The sequence below is a fragment of the Siniperca chuatsi genome, linkage group LG13 (genome assembly GCF_020085105.1).
Source record: "Siniperca chuatsi isolate FFG_IHB_CAS linkage group LG13, ASM2008510v1, whole genome shotgun sequence".
Taxonomy (NCBI): Eukaryota; Metazoa; Chordata; class Actinopteri; order Centrarchiformes; family Sinipercidae; genus Siniperca; species Siniperca chuatsi.
Genome location: NC_058054.1, coordinates 11852747 through 11869378, shown reverse-complemented (window position 1 = coordinate 11869378; position 16632 = coordinate 11852747). Strand labels below are relative to the sequence as shown.

The 16632-nt window shown below is 38.0% G+C and overlaps 1 protein-coding gene across 2 annotated transcripts in view; it reads right to left on the bottom strand.

The window, feature by feature from the left end:
* Positions 1–15388, bottom strand: part of LOC122887196 (corticotropin-releasing factor receptor 2) — a 35281-nt gene extending 19893 nt beyond the window's left edge. The window contains exons 1-2 of one of the 2 annotated variants that reach the window (XM_044220170.1): positions 15174–15388; positions 14947–15066 (exon numbers count right to left, since the gene is read on the bottom strand). In XM_044220170.1, the coding sequence (XP_044076105.1) occupies positions 14947–15066; positions 15174–15294 (241 nt within the window). In that variant the 5' untranslated portion in view covers positions 15295–15388. Of the gene's footprint in view, positions 1–13995; positions 14925–14946; positions 15067–15173 lie in introns of those variants that run through there. The other variant, XM_044220171.1, reaches the window with a different exon arrangement.
* Positions 15389–16632: the final 1244 nt, after the last annotated feature.

Here is a 16632-nt window from a genome sequence, read left to right as displayed (position 1 = left end):
TACAGTAACCTACAGTACATGGCTTATTGAACATCTGATTTGGCAATTTAGCAGCAAGTGGCTTGAAAAATACATGTTTCTTTCAGGTTTCTCTTGAGGATAGTGTGCAGCTGAGTCAGCAGTTAAGAGCTTCACTGCTTTTGGATGAAAGTTTCAGTGGAAAAATACAATTGCATTTGGCAATATTGCATTATTTTTCTTTAAAGGTTGTAATGAGAGAAGGCGAATGTAAAGAATGTCCACACTCAACTAAACTAAACACTCAACTCAACTAAATGACAATGGCCAAATTAAATCCCTCATCGAGTCCTTCAGATTATATGCCTGCTTGATTTCTTAAAGAGGTTTTAACAGTGTTGGTCCCACTATTTTATCAATTCCACTGTCCACTAGCTGTGTTCCCTCTTGCCTTTAGGACGCAGTAGTTCACCCACTTCTTAAGAAACTTGGCCTTGACCCTGTGGATTTTAAAAATTTTAGACCCATTTCTAAATTCCTATTTTTTTATTAAATGTTGAGTTGACTTCTTTTATGAATACTTGTGGTATCTTTGACAAATTTCAATCAGGTTTCTGTTCACGTCATAGCACCGAATCTGCTCTCATTAAAGTGAGTGACACAACCTTTTTTACAGCTGATGCTGGGGATTGTTCGATTTTATGTCTTCTGGATTTGAGCTCAGTGGATCACTCCATCCTACTGGACCGCCTTGAAAAGTGGGTTGGCATCAGGGACACTGCTCTAAAATGGTGCAAATCCTGTCTATCAAACAGGACTTTCTCAGTGGTCATGGGTAATGCCTCCTTTTCAGTGGCCCCTCTGACCTGTGGTGTTCCACAAGGCTCCATCCTTGGCCCCTTGATGTTCTGTATATACATGCTGCCACTGGGACAGATCATAAATAAACACAAAATCCAGTACCACTGTTATGCAGATGACATACAAATGTATGTCCCATTAAAAACCTGAACACAGTTTTAATCATCTTTTATGCTGTCTGTCAGAAATAAAGTGCTGGATGTTCCAAACCCTTCTCCAGCTAAATGAAAACAAATCGGAAATAATTCTCTTCGGTCCCCCAAAGTCCATCCCTATTTTACAGAAACATCTTGGATTCCCGTCTTCAAATATCAAACCTTCAGCCAGAAACCTGGGTGTAATATTTGACAGTGAACTTTCATTTAAAATACAAAATACAAATGTTGTTTGATCATGTTTTTTTATCAATTAAGGAGCATCTCAAAGATCAGGTCTTTTCTCTCTCAACCTGATCTTGACAAAGTCATTCATGCCTTTATTTCTTCTTGGTAAGACTATTGTAATTCACTGTATTCAGGTTTGAGCCAAAAAAACATCTTGCGCCTTCAGCTGGTACAAAACGCAGCTGCTCGGCTTTTAACAAATACTAGAAGACAAGTTCATGTCAAACCTGTTCTAGCCTCTCTTCATTGATTACCAGTTGGTTATAAAATTGATTTTAAGGTTTTACTGATCACCTTTAAAGCACTCATGGTTCAACGCCTAGCTACATTGCTGAATTGCTGCTCCCCTATGAGCCAGGGCGCTGCCTCAGATCCTCAGGCAGGGCTCTGCTGGCTGTACCTGAGTCCCAATTCAAGACTAAAGGTGATCGGGTTTTTGCAGTCAAGGCCCCTCAGCTCTGGAACTCCCTGCCCAAAGATCTGAGGCTTGCTAAATCAGTGACATCTTTTAAATCACTTCTCAAAACATATCTTTTCAAAAAAGCCTTTTATTAATTCTAGCACTCTGTTTTATTGCCAACATGTTGTATCTGTTTTATTATTAGTAATTATTTTTATTGTTGGGGGTTTTATTTTAGTTTTATTTTATTTTATTATTATTTCATTTTATTTCATTGTGTTGCTGTATTATTTTAATTGCCTGATTTTATTTGCCTCAGTCCTGAAATGTTTTAATCCTGGTTTAATCATGTCAAGCAATTTGTAACTTTGTTTTTGAAAAGTGCTGTATAAATAAAGTTTATTTTGATTATTATTATGTTAAATCAATGAGAAGAAAGAGAGCTATTGACAGAAGATGGGCAATAATAGTCAGTCAAGTCATGAATAAACTGATCAAGCAGAACAAGAAAACTGCAAGAGCAGCTACGAGGAGAAGCCAGCTGTCGAAACAGCTCAATCACACACACAGACTTATGGTGTTATCATTCTCTTATTGTTTTAGTGCCCCGAAAGGCATGACAATAAGACACCAGCAAAGTCATAGCTTCATGTATTAATATCTGTATTTAAAAATACAAACAGCTTTTTAACTAAAAATACCTATAAAATGATTCAAATTATGTAATTGCAACCCAAGGGAAGTAATCATTTATTATTCCCCAGAAATGGGCCTATTAGGTAATCTGTTGATCTTTGCAAAGTACCAAATACAAAAAAAATCAAAGTCATCCAAGCATAGATTTTGTTAATAACTGATGTCTTCATTATAGACCATGGATGACAAGCACTGGAGGTAAACTAAAAACTTAGTCTCAAATGCACTCTGCATGAGCTAAGTATGTAATTGCTTGTGATGATCTATTAGTACATTTAACATATACATATTAGCATACAAATTAATAATCTGCATGTGAATTTCCTCTCTGACTCACAGGAAGTAGGTTGTGGGTATAAGCCTGCCATTGGCCGACTATCAGAATTCTCCTCCCCTTCTGCTATCTGCATGTTACTGTTTTAAAAGTCCCCGTCATTACGTGAAACAACAACAACAACAACGTCCAAGCTAGCAACCTACATGCTGAAAATTTCAAGTTTTAACTCTGGCAGCAGCATGTGCCACTGACATTGACTGTTCCCTCTGATATCAGTTTAATAACGTTCTCCAAGAGCTAAATACAGCTATTAAATCGTCGGGTTTTACTGAGTCCAGTGAGATCCTCCAGAGCTAAAGTATAGGCAGGCTAACCTCAAGGGCACCAATAATCAAGTTATGTTTGTCTTTTTTATTAGTAAAAGTCATATCACATAGTCAACATACGTCATACTGTCTTTTTCTTTTACAGGGATTTAACCATTTTAATGCACATACAAATGTTCCACAAAAACAACTCCCCCTGACACTATTTCACAAGGGAAAACATTCATGGTCCCCAGAGGATAAAACCTACTGATGTTGGTGATCCCCTGTCTTTAATCCAGCGCCATCATCAGGTAAAAATTTAGATTTTTTAACACTTTGGTTTTTGTCCGAATACCTGCACAAATAATGACATTCCCATTAGCCTTGTGTTTTGAGCTAATTAGCTAATGTCAGCATACTAACAAGTCAAACTAAGATGGTGAACATGGTAAACATTATACCAGCTAAACAACACTATGTTAGCATTGTCATTATGAGCATGTCAGCATGTTGATGTTAGCATGTAACTAATGATTATTTTTACTTATTTACTATATAAAATGTCAGAAATTAGTGAACAAAGCCCATTCATATTTTCCAGAGTCAAGGTCTAAAAATTGCAAGTGTTGGCCGATTAATAGCCTACTCCAAAAGCCAAAGATTACAATAATATAAAACTGAGGAAACTAATTAGCAAGTGTTAGCAAGCTAACACAATAAAATAAGACAGTAAACATTACCCCCTAAAAATGAGGATGTTAACACTGTCTTTGTGAGCAACTTAGCATGTTGATGTTAGCATTAAGCTGAAAGCTTAAGAACTATGATTGGCACTCTCATTACACTTGAGATGGTTCGTTGAATTTCATAAATGAACTAATGGGAAGGAGCACGACATAGATATACATACACAACATAGGTTTTAATGTATTGCTTGCTTATGCCCTATAGTGAGGACATCCTCTCTGCTAAAACATCAATGAACCTGAAATAAATATGTTCTTTTTGAATTTGCTCAGTATTACTCAGATGTGTAATAGAGTGATTATTTTCAAGAAGAAAATAATTTAAAGTGAAAAGAAAGCCTCTTTTCTAAGCTGAACTCAAAGGACGGGGGCAGGATTTGTTTGGGTTTCAGAGTCAGTCGGCTGGAACTGCTGGACACACGCAAGGAGAGAGAGACAGAGAGAGAGTACAGCATACAACTGTTATTATTCCTCTAGGTGAAGATTTTGTTTGTTTTTCTTTAAAACCAAATATGCAGATTTGGAAGGTTGTGGAGGTCATTGCATAAATTTAAGTTTATGACCCCAGCTGGAGAACAATGTCAGAGGCATGATGCGCAGTTTAAGGTGAGGATTTTTATTCATATTAACATTTATTTATGGCTATTGATTGCTGGGTTAACAAATCCCCTATGTTTAAGGTTACAAAAAGAAAAATCTACTCTATTGTTATATCATTAGTTCTAATAAAATGTTTTGCATTTATATTTCAAAATAGTTGATAAGTCATTGTAATGATAATGTAATGTGCTCAACAGTAGCCAAGCTAATTCTACAAATAGGGCTAGATCATTGTCATTGTCAATTATTTGTACTAATTATTTTTTTGATTAATCCTTTAATCAGTTTGGTCTATATAGTGTGAGAAAATAGTGAAAAATGTCCATCACAATTTTCCAGCTCAAGTTGCTGTATTCAACCCTGAAGTTTCAGTTAAACATCAGAAGACTTTCTTAGAGTCTACAGCCAGGCTGCGAGGCTGTACGTACAGTAAGCACAGTGGTGCTTTGAACTAAATGCTAATGTCAGCATGCTAACATGCTCACAAAGACAATGCTAACATGCTCATTTTTAAGTGGTAATGTTTACCATGTTCATCATCTTAGTGTGTTAGAATGCTAGCATGTGCACTAAACACAAAATACAGCAGAGGCTGACAAATTAAAAATTTGACCTGATGATGATCACCAAAGTTATTAGAACGCATCCCGCAGGATACATGAATGTGTGTACCAATTTCATGGCAATCCTTCCAATAGTTGTTGAAACATTTAACTCTGAACCACAAATGAGAGTTTCATGGTGATGTTAGATGAAATGTCAGGGGATCACCAAAGTCATTAGGATAATGACATGAATGCGTGTACAAAGTTTTGTGCCAATCCATCAAGAAGATTTTACTCCGTCGCATGCTCTGCTGCAATGACACAGTCTGTGCTCTTCTTGAGGCACACACTTTGGAAACAATTTTCCCCTTTGGGGACAATAAAATCTATCTATTTATTTTTCATGGTAGCGCTATAGGAAAAGCCATAGGATCACCAAACACTAGGCACCAGAAATGTCTTTGCAAAATATCATGGCAATCCATCCAATAGTTGCTGAGTTATTTCAGTCTGAACTAAAGTCGTGGACCGACTAACCCACATAGAGCCATGCCGCTAGAATAGCTAAAAATCATTAATCGATTATTAAAATTGTTGCTGATTCATTTTCTGTTGATTGACTCATTTTGGATAAAAGTATGACTATAAGCATCACACCATGAACACTTGCAATGAAAGGTAGTTTGGGTAACTGGTAGTCTATCTCCTTTTGTTTAGTGGGGAACACTAAATCTTTACTAAAAAGCATTGTGCCTTGAGTGATGACCACTGAAGCAGACAGGCCAACAGAGCCTGATGAAGCTGGGTTATCTTTTACTCACAGCTGTGCTTTCCAGTTTCTCTTCATGCCCTTGACATATTTGGAATAACTACAATCGAATTTCATAGATTTAAATGTTTTTCTCGCGTGTTTGCTGTCAAACTCTCACATCTGGTGAGTGAGAGAAAATGAACAAAACCCTGTGTACTACAAGTCTGTGGCCCTGGGGTAAACTAACAAGCCAAAGGAAGGAAGATAGCGTGTCTGGATAATAAGAACATATTATACCACATTACACAGCTAAAAAAGCATATATGCTGTCACATTTTATAAGCACTTTATCAAAGTTATTTATGGCAGGTCACTGCAATAACATAAAATGCTTTTCAGTCATTTGTATTGGTCCTGTGGCCTTTGACTTTTATATAATAATACCACAATACAGAGCTCCCAAGTCTAATTTTTCACTGTCAGAAATGTTTTCCAATCTAGGAATTGTGACATTTTTATACTGCACAAGGTCCATGAGATTGAGATTCTTGTCGGCGTGTTGTTACTGTATGTTGTGTTGCGCATTGGAGACTTTTGTTCCCTCACTTTAGATTCAAGGGCAGTGGCAACAGAAGTAAAACACAAAATAATATCGAGCTTCATGGAGGGGAATGAAAAAGATGAACATACTTGAAAACCCCAGTAGCTAGCTATTCATACACATATGCATGCACAACTACAAATATGAAGTACCACACAAAATCACAATTGTAAACTTTGTCAAAAGAAAAAAACTGTCACAAACTAGAGGGATAAGCATCTCCAGAAGGACAAAAGATGAAAATGAGTGGCTGCAGCACTGCAGGGGTGTTGTTGATCAATACCACTGAGACCATTGTTACCTCTATTAACAGGTGCTGAGATTTTAGGCTCTCTTGACAAGCAAGCTGGTCCGTCCTCTGAGTTTTGATGTGTGAAAACGCCAATTTGGGAGGGGGCTGGAGGGTCAGGGTGGAGGGAATAGAAGACACCAACCAAGACTCCACTACACCACTGATTTGAATGTAATTTTTAGGAGACATGGTTAGTAATTCAGTGTCATTTGGAGAAACAAAATAAGAGGTCAAGGCTTCATGTCTGAGATGAGGAATTTAATAATTAAAATGTTCTTAGAACAATGGAATGTGTGTAACAATTTGTCATTTGTAAAATACCACTAAATAATCATTAATTGATGATGGACAATCCATTGCATAATATGTTTTGCAAGGGAAACAATCAAAATGGGACAATAAGAATGGGACATGACTAACATCTCTTTCTCAGGTGCTATTATTCAAATAACACAAGACAATACCTAAAATTAAAAGCTAAGAGCTCCATACTCAACAGTTGTAACCACTGATGTGAATATTATATGGTGGCTTAAAAAATGTCTGTCCAAGTTTTGTACTACACAGCCATCTTGCGCTTTTGACGTCATTTGGAGCCAGAGTCTGCGCAGCAGTGATCAGAGATGGAGCTGTTACATCGAGGTCCCGCCCATACACCCGGCTGACTCAATCACAAGCATGGCTCAGCTGTCAACCATGACATGAAGCCCTGTTTTTTTAATAGCGTCAAATAACTATGGTGGCCGACAAGTGCAAACACACTGCAACTTAAGAAAACACAAGCAAATTTAAAAAAACATCTCCATTAATTTGACAACACATGCACAGCATTTAGAAAACATGCTGCAAATACAGAAACACTCTGCAAAACTCTGCAAAAACACACAACACAACCAAATACCCGAACACATGGCAAAAACACACAACAGTTGAGTTTTTAGTCTGGCTCATGTCCTATCCGCTAACACTGGGGGGGTGGGATTGATGACCTTTACCACAGCCAGCCACCAGGGGGCGATCAATATGTTTTGGCTTCACTTTTGGGGAGCTGTCATGTCATCCATCTTTATATAGAGGTCTAGGGTATTGTAGTATATGTGGATGCTGAGCCAGTGGTGAGTGCAGCTAGGGGAGCCTGGTGCCGATTGGACCGCCTGGGAGGAATTGGTGTGCAGTGGCTAGTGAAGTGTTTGCTACACATGCTGACCTGAATTTGCTGACTGACTAACCTCTTACCCAGTCTCACCGGGGAGAAGTGGATCAAAGGTTTTAAAGGGGTGGATTCACCGCAGGAGACGCACTTTACAGAGGACTTTGGTGCAGTCACTGGATTCAGCTAAGAAAAAACAGCACGGGTTGTAGCAGCCAGGAGTGCATGATTCTCGAAACAGAGGAAGTCAATTGCATCAGTGACGAGTGTCTAAAATAAGATGTTCTTTGGTTTGGAAATTTCAAACCAATAAATACAATTTTATTTAAAATTCTGCATGCAAATCTGGGTCTTGACATGCACAAGTCAAATACAGCATACAACACCTTCTGTCCTTCTTCCCACCCTCGATTCGGAGAAGGAAAAAATCCCCCAAAAAACATTTTAATGGGGAAAAAATGGAAGAAACCTCAGGAAGAGCAACAGAGGCTGAATCCCTCTCCCAGGACAGACAGACATGCAATAGATGTACGTGTGTACATAATAGACCAACATAAAATTAGACAATCAGGATGACAGAATTATAGATAGATTGTAAACATATGTGAAGAATATGGATGCAGGAGGATATGCCTTTTTAAGGCAGAAATATGGGTTTCATATAATTCCTCCACAGGGGAACTATGGGGACATGACAGCCCACTGACAAGAAGATGCAAAGCATTATTATGCTCATTTAGACTGCCATCAAACTTTAGTGATAAACATTGATGAGTCATTAGGTTATGCTGATGGTACAGTGGAAGGATTTCTTTTACACTGCTTGGGTAAATATCCTTAACTTCTTAAATAGGTTACACAGCCATACCTCCAAACGATCTACATTACATCTTCAGTCACTTTTAAAAATTTATGCCCACAGGTCTGTCCTTCACTGTCACTAGAGGCTCACATCTAAATGATGTACTAGAATGTTTTTTTTTTTTTTTAAAAGATGACTGTTTTATGCATGTGGTGGTTTCTCACACATAATGACATTAAAACAACAACAACAGAAACACACATAGCATCTTAAAAAGCATCACCATGAACTTCCTGAGTTGAAACTTTAGCCTGTCTCTGTATATTCACCACTCTATTTCAGTTTCGTTTTTGCTTCAGAAAGACGAGGTAATGTTGCACAGACTAATCTCTGATTTAAAATATAGCATCAAGCTGTATCCCCAGCAGGCAACGCTGCAGCAGCTCCGCTCTTCTCTCTGAACCTGATACACACCACAGCACCGATACGTCTCAGACTTTATTAATCCTGATAAGAGAATCAATAAAGTTCCATTGTAGAAACAGCAATCCTGAGTTGTGTTGACTAGAAAGGTATATTATGTGCTGATGGATGTCTCCTCAGTGACAATGAACAGAGACACACAGGGATGAGGTGAGTTTACCAAAGGAGGGAACATGATTCACCGAATAATTACAGTTACACTCTGAGAATCTGAACAGAGAAAGCACACAGGTCACTGAGATATTGATACTTGAATTTGAAAACCTGATACACTGGTGTTGATATCATTCATCTATACTGCTGTGAACATCTTATCTTGCCTGAGGCTTGACAGAAAGCACATTACATGGCAGTTCCAAAGCAAAGACAATGAATGACTGTAAGTCACATCTAACAATTCTACCCAACTGTTGTGATGTGCATTTCATGTAAGCCAGAGAGAGAAAAAAATGACGATGGGACACGGGAAGGTTTAAAAATGTATAAACCTCTTAAGCCACTCTGCACAGACATTAATATTTATATATGCTTGATGAAATGGAAAGGAATTTACAGCCCCTTACCTGAGTGGGCCTGTTAAGTCTGTGAAATCTCTGATTTTTTTTTTTAAAAGAACTGCAACATTTTGCTGACATTAAACTTACTAGTTTAAGCACAGGGATTTGTCCTTAAAACATAACAGTAGCCCATCCGGGATCATGCTTTTCTAATATGCAGGCCTGTAGCATTAAATGCTTAGCTCTGAGACATTCCAAGGAGGAAAATGGAAGAGAATATATTGTTAGTCCCATAGGTCAGATCCTGTATGTGGCCAACGTGAGCAACTAAAAAAACAAACACACATCCAGTTTGGCTTTAGTTTGCAAAACAGTGTGCTGTAGCTTCACATCAAATTTTCTAATTCTACTTTATTTCAGACTCTGCGTGTTACTGCACTGTGTTAATTAACACCTGCTCATGTGAAGTTAGGGCCTACTTCTATTCTTAGTGTGACCTATTTTGTGATTCCAAATTTTTATTTATCTGTGGCTGCAAATGGTTGCTGCTAATGTGATCCCAGCAGGATCAAGATAATCACCTCCATTGTCTCGGGATCCATGTCACTTTGTTGTAAAAACATGCAGCATCCTGTGACATAAGTGTCAATTATGCAGTTAGGAGTATTGTAAAGGCTCCCTTGCTGTGTTTAACCAGAATCTAATGTAATACACGTGTGCTCTACTTGCACTGATACATTCACCCTAATACAGTGAATTTCACAGACTGGATATCCTTAAAATTTAACATGGATAATTCAGTCTTTACATTGTGTTAATATGCTATTGTTTAACTGAAATTAAGGGGGGGGGGGAATACAGCACTACTGAGTAGTTTGCCTTGGTGATGTGCATATGGAGTTCTACAGATTACAGAGCCTACAGAGTTCCATAGTGCATATAGATGTGGTAAAAGGTCAACAGGATATCATGGTGCAATGTGGCACTGCAAGATACATTATAAAGTAAGCTATACACAACATTCAACACACATACTGAAGCAATCATTAAATATTTAGCTAAGTGAATAAATGTATTTCCCAAAATGTTTAACTATTCCTTTAACATTAACTCTGCCCCCTCTCTGAACTTACCTCAACGACTACTGTAACATGACTTTTAACCAGGCATTTATCCCTATAGATGCTCAGTGGCTAGCAGAGGACAACTGCCAGGTTGCTGTTTCACAGTTTGTAATGCTTGTTGCTTTACAAATGTGAAACATGAGAAAAAATACTTTGCTGAATAAAATACTAAATAAATAAATACTTTCTTATAGCTCACAGAACAGCGCCATAGATTTGGCACAATTAAACCTGTTTTTGATCCATGAAAAGTGCACACTAAGGCTAAGCATGCAATGTTTCAACACATCATGCTGCAGTCTCACCAACCTCCCTCAAAGACTCCATGCTTGTATGCACTGCTGCCATAATCTAAGTGTGTTAAAAGTGTATTAAAACGTTCCATACCACAAATTCTCATCAGCCTATTACAAATCCTGTGTGAGTACTTTTTTCATATATGACAATTGATCATAGACAGCTAAACCGATCAAGTCTGCCACAGTGTCTCTAATACAAAATTCCATGATCCAAAAGTCTATTATCTTCTGCTACAGTGGAACTTGTGAAACAAGCTGTAAAATACTTTCTGATATATAAATGCAAAGTGGACAAACTGTAAAATTCACTCATATTCTTTCCTACTTTGTTCCCTGTCTGAAATGCAGTTGTAATGATATTTATAAAAATAAGCTTTATGACAACAAAGCTTATTTCACACACATTACAAAGCACATGTATGTGACAAATCAACACTAATCGACCAATCTGTGGTAAAAGTAATTTAACACTTATATTTATAAATGGTGTTGACGGTGCAAGAATAAAACCTGTAGAATCTGCTCTCAGAAAGACTGATTCCTGTAATTATCTTACTCAGGAGCTCTACACAAGGGAACAAAAAAATCTGTCACCTGTTTCATTCCACCTCAGAACTGCAATCTGTTCGATAACGTGACTTAATTTTCCAAAAAGAGTTTATTTTATCTTTAATTCTTATACTTATTCTTTCGTATTTGATTCATCAAACCTGTTAAAACAGCATGAGGCAATAGGAGTAGTGCAATTACATTATCATCTCTAGCAAACACAAAATGCCATTATACTCCAATGCATTTGACAGGCCTATTGTTTGATTGGAAGATCAATTTCACAGAAATATTCAATCACTGCAATCTCACGACAATATCTAATATCCTTAGCTTGTCAAAACTATTATATCGATCCACAAGGGTGTCAATAAATGAAGGTATATGTCAGAGAAGGTGTTGGCACATGTTGTCATGGCAAATGACTGCACTTTTCACACGAGTGAATCAAACCACCAGGCATGTCCAACTAATGCTGAGCACCAGTAGAGCAAAGGGTGAATCAATGCAGTAAGAGGTAACTAGGCAAACAGCAGGGTGTGCGTGAGTGGGTGTGGTGGGGAGTTAGTGGGTAATGCCACTGCACCTGAGCCTGTTACAGAAATAACAGCTGTGTTGAATGAAAAATCCAGCCTTGGACACTTTTATACTGTCAGCCTGAACCCTTACACTCGGTGCATTACAGGAGTTATTTTCTGATGTTATTTCATGAAATGAATGCTGTAATTTACTTTTTTGAGTGTGTCAACAACAACTTCATCAGTCTTATGATTAATACAGGAGTTACATAACGCGACAGTGTTGGGGTGGTAGAGAGATGCTGTTCTCAGCTCTTGGTAAAACTGTTGGCTGATACAATTTGGGTTTGGAATTGCTCAAGCCAGTCTTTCAAGCCAGCAGACAAAAAGCATCCCTTCAGCTTACTGTTAAAATCAACAGTTAAAAACGTTATTATTGTTGAGAATTAAAGATAGCGCCAGATACTTTGGCTGATGTTAAGACTTCAAGGTGATTTGATTGTCACTAGATTTATAGGTTTATCCACGAATTATGAATTTTCTTCTGTTGCCCAGGTATTGAATCCCTGTTTTGGATGATCTTTGTACATTGTCTTCATCATCCCTATGTTTATGTTTTTCAACTGTGAGATTCTATGACATTTTCTATATTCAAAATTTTTTCTTAATTATATCCTATTTCTTATTTATACTATTATATAATTAAATTTGGCTAGATTAATTTTGTATTATGGTAACCTACTGCCTAGTTAGAGGTATATTCATGGGGTAGCCTAAACAGTGAAGTTATGATAGTGTTACCCTGAGATCTACCACTAGCCTAACTTTATTGCCATTATGGAAGAGATGATTGTGGGTAAATTGATTTTTAATAATATTCAATGTGTGTATATAAATTGATGCAGTTGCTGTTCATTAAAGATTGGTGAGATGTGCCTTCTAATTGGCTAAATGCACACAACCTGTGGGACTGATTGCCTGATAGCTCATGGTCCCTGACTGGCCTCATCTGAGGAAGCATTGTCTATATGTCTGGAATGTTCTTTCTTCCTCAGTTTTACCTGAAGGACCAAAACGTTGCATCAAGTTTGTATAATGTTTATTGCAAGTAAAAGAACAACATGCAGAAGTTCTTGCTTCTCTTGCCTGCAGAAATAACCTCTTATGCACCTGTGTATAGAAACTGAAGGTGTGCATGAGCCTTTACAGTCAGGGTGAAGCTGATTAAAAGAGAAACAGCTGCACACTGACTCCAAACCGCAAATTTATTTGAATACACAAATAACAGGAGACACATGATCTTCATAAGGTCGCAATCCCAACCAACAGACAGATGGGTTCTATGATGACAGGTGTGGTTATGGTGAAGCTGCAATAGGTTAGAGCAGGCATACGTCACCTGTCTTCAAAACGACCACGCCCCCTTTTCGGTGAAAACAACCGCTGTAAAAGTGCGAGCGCCAATTGAAAAAATTACTAGCACCATACCTAAAAGCTGCTGCATCGCATTTTGCACGTCAAACAAAAACAAAAAAAAAAAGCAACGAGTTTTCCCCCCCAAAGAGCGAAGGACAGTAAAAGAAGAGATCTGTGGCTTCAGGCCACCCACAGAGAGGATAAAAATGCTAAACTGTGGGACCCGGCCAGTCAATACGTGTACCTCTGTGGCAAACACTTCATCACAGGTTAGTTAATGATGTTACTGAGTAAATGGCATGTGTGCCGATTACGCCTGTAGATAGAAGCGAATCATTAAAGAGTCTTTTTGATTGTGTGAGTACAGTTTTTCTGTGAAAAAATTTGGCCCTACCATAAAACACATGCTTTTAGAATGGAGTTTGGTTCAACAGTCTGTCCGCTCGAAAGACCGGGGAGCAGAGGGTATTTTAACGTTAATAGTCAACATAAATTGAGCTGACCTAAGTTCTAATAATGAACCTTGTAGGAAATTGGGCTAAATCCGACCCGTTTTCTACTTCTCGGCTCATAGTAAAAGGTTGCGTAATAACTCAAACAGCTATCAAAATTGAGACAGCGGTGCTTCACCAGAGCGATGTAATTAGTTTACAGTAACTTCACATTGGACAGACTACCAAAATAGCAACAAAAAGTGTCTTAGCGATATAAAAAGTAACAGATGTCAGAAATACATTACCTGGAGATTCAATACGGTATGTCAGGTTAGTCCACTTGTCATCAACCCCTATTTCTTTCTTTTCTTTTCTTTTTTTCTATATAACGACGCCGGTCATTGATCAGCAACGACATAACATAATTGTTTGCCTGACTGGCCATAGGATTTGGGCTCCTGATAGCTAAAAAGCAATACAATATTCTTATTTTATGCTATTAAATTGGGGGGAAAAAACTCGGAATTTGCATTTACTGCCAGTCAAATTAGAGGGGCTGCTTTAACCCAAAAGGGGGCTGGGGCTTGACGAAGGTACCCGGATGCTCTGCTCTCATCTTATGCCATATATTCAGCCTTCTGAAATTGCTGTGGGCTAGATACAGCAAAAAATATGTGATTGGAGGAGACCTCATGAAGTCAACTCTGTACCAGATTAAGTGGACAGAAAATTCTGCTGCCTGGCTGACACTCCTGTATGTTACAGAATCGTAGACTGCAATGCATTCTGGTCAACTGAAGCTGTTGTCCATGAGTAAATATGTGCCTCTGCTTCTTTTTATGATGGAATTCTTCTTTTTGTTTATGATTGTTAACCATTATTGCAAATCCATATTCTCTTGACAGTGCATTTTACCTCTGAAGGTTTTTATTTATTTTTTCTCTATGATCATTGAGATTCATAGTCATCGCTGCTTTACATCAGATCAGAAGGAAAAAGACCCAAAAAAATCATCCAATTTAACATGAAAAGAAATCAAGAAATGGTTAATCTTCACTGCACTAAGACACATTTAAGTTGTTGGGTTTGTTTTGCTGATATATAGTATTTTACCTTTACCTGAAGCAAGCACATCTGGCTGTATTGTGCGTTTTTTAATCTCTTTTTTTCATAACTGACAAACCAACTCTGTACAAAATGTATAATGTTATAAATGCATGATGAAGAACTTTTGCCGTGACAGCTAAATATCTTACTCGTTGTGTTGTACTTCACCCCGTTGATGTACTCAGGGCAGGGTCTCTCTACAATCCTCCCGGTGCTGGTCCGCGGCCAGCAGGTTCCAATCTCATCTGTTGTGGCATTGCAATATAAACCTTGGGGGGGGAGTAAAATAAAAAAGGCGGAAGGCTTATTGTTTCCGTCATCCAAGAAGCAACACCTTTCAATATTTAACTGAAAAAAGGAAGCAATTCTATCTTACCATCAGTGCTCAGCAATGACAATGAAGCGTTTTCCAATAAAGTGTCTTGGAAAGCATCTATCAAACTACAGTTTAAGTCCCCGAGCTCCCCAAATATGATCTGATAAATGGTAGCATCCATGGTGCGAGCCGCCGCTTTAAATAATGAGAGATTAATTTCCAAGTCCGAGAGGACATGGACACACTGAGCCCAGCGGTGTTCATGGGCTTGTGAATCGGAGCAACAGTAATGACAAGTAGAGAGCACAGTGCTCCTGCTGGGATGCGTGTGTCTGGCCAATCAGAGCCACGCATCCGCACATTCATCCACGTGCTGCAGCAACCCGCTGAACACGACTGACCATACATATCATAGGCATTGTCAGTCTGACATTTTACACCTGACACCCAGGTCGTGTAAAACAAAAAATACCATTTTTTTCTCGTGTTTTATTTAAAAAGTCGCTGCATTCAGAAGGAAAGGTGTGAGAGAGACTAATAAAAATGCACAAAACCCAGGCCTACTTGTTGATGCCTGCGGATGTAGCCTGAATGTGTACTGCATTTATTTAAAAAAAAAAGCAGTTAATCAGCTGCAAAGCCTACAACAAGAAAAAGGCCATGGTTAAAAGAACCAACAGTGATTGTTGGTAGGACACAGGATGCAAGCCGTGGCCTCTAGTGTCAAAGTCAGACACTTTATACACCCAACCATCCACCTCAATCTCCTCCCTAAGTGGTTTTGTGACATTACAACAACATAATGCTATTTCCACCTTTTGTTTCTGAGACAGGATAGCCATTATTTCCACAACCAGAAAAGGTCGGTTGTCCAAAATGTAAATAAGTCGTTTTAAGCATTTCAACAAATGGCTGACACTGAAATACAGTAATTTAATAATTTAGGCTCCACACACTCAGTCCTTCATTCTTTGTCAAAGGAGCAGAGCCTGATTTTACAATTCAGTGACAATAGCTCTAGAAAGAATGAGTTCTTAAAATAGGTGGCTTTCCCCTTTAACATTATAGGCCTATTTTGTGATTTTAAAATGTGAAAATAATTATGACCACAATGAAAATGCACATGTAATTCAGTACTCCCAACACTTAACATTTCCAAAAAAACTGCAAATTACAATAAGGTTGAGTGGCTCTCCTCTCTAACAATCAACTGCTGTGTTCACTTAGCTGGGTATACAGTTTGGTTTAAGAGTTTCAGTATATGTCAGATGCAAACTAAAACCCTTCACAGTATAGTAATAATAAATAATAAAACTTTATTTATAGAGCACTTATCAAAACAAAGTACAGTGCTTCACAACAAGAGAAATAAAATACCACAGTGAATGATGAAATAATAAAGAAATAAAATACACAAAAGAAATAAAATAAACAGCCAGTTCAGGTAAAATGTGTTTTGAGAAGAGATTTAAACAAAGACACTGACTCAGACAACCTAATTTCTTCGGCGTCGGGGCCC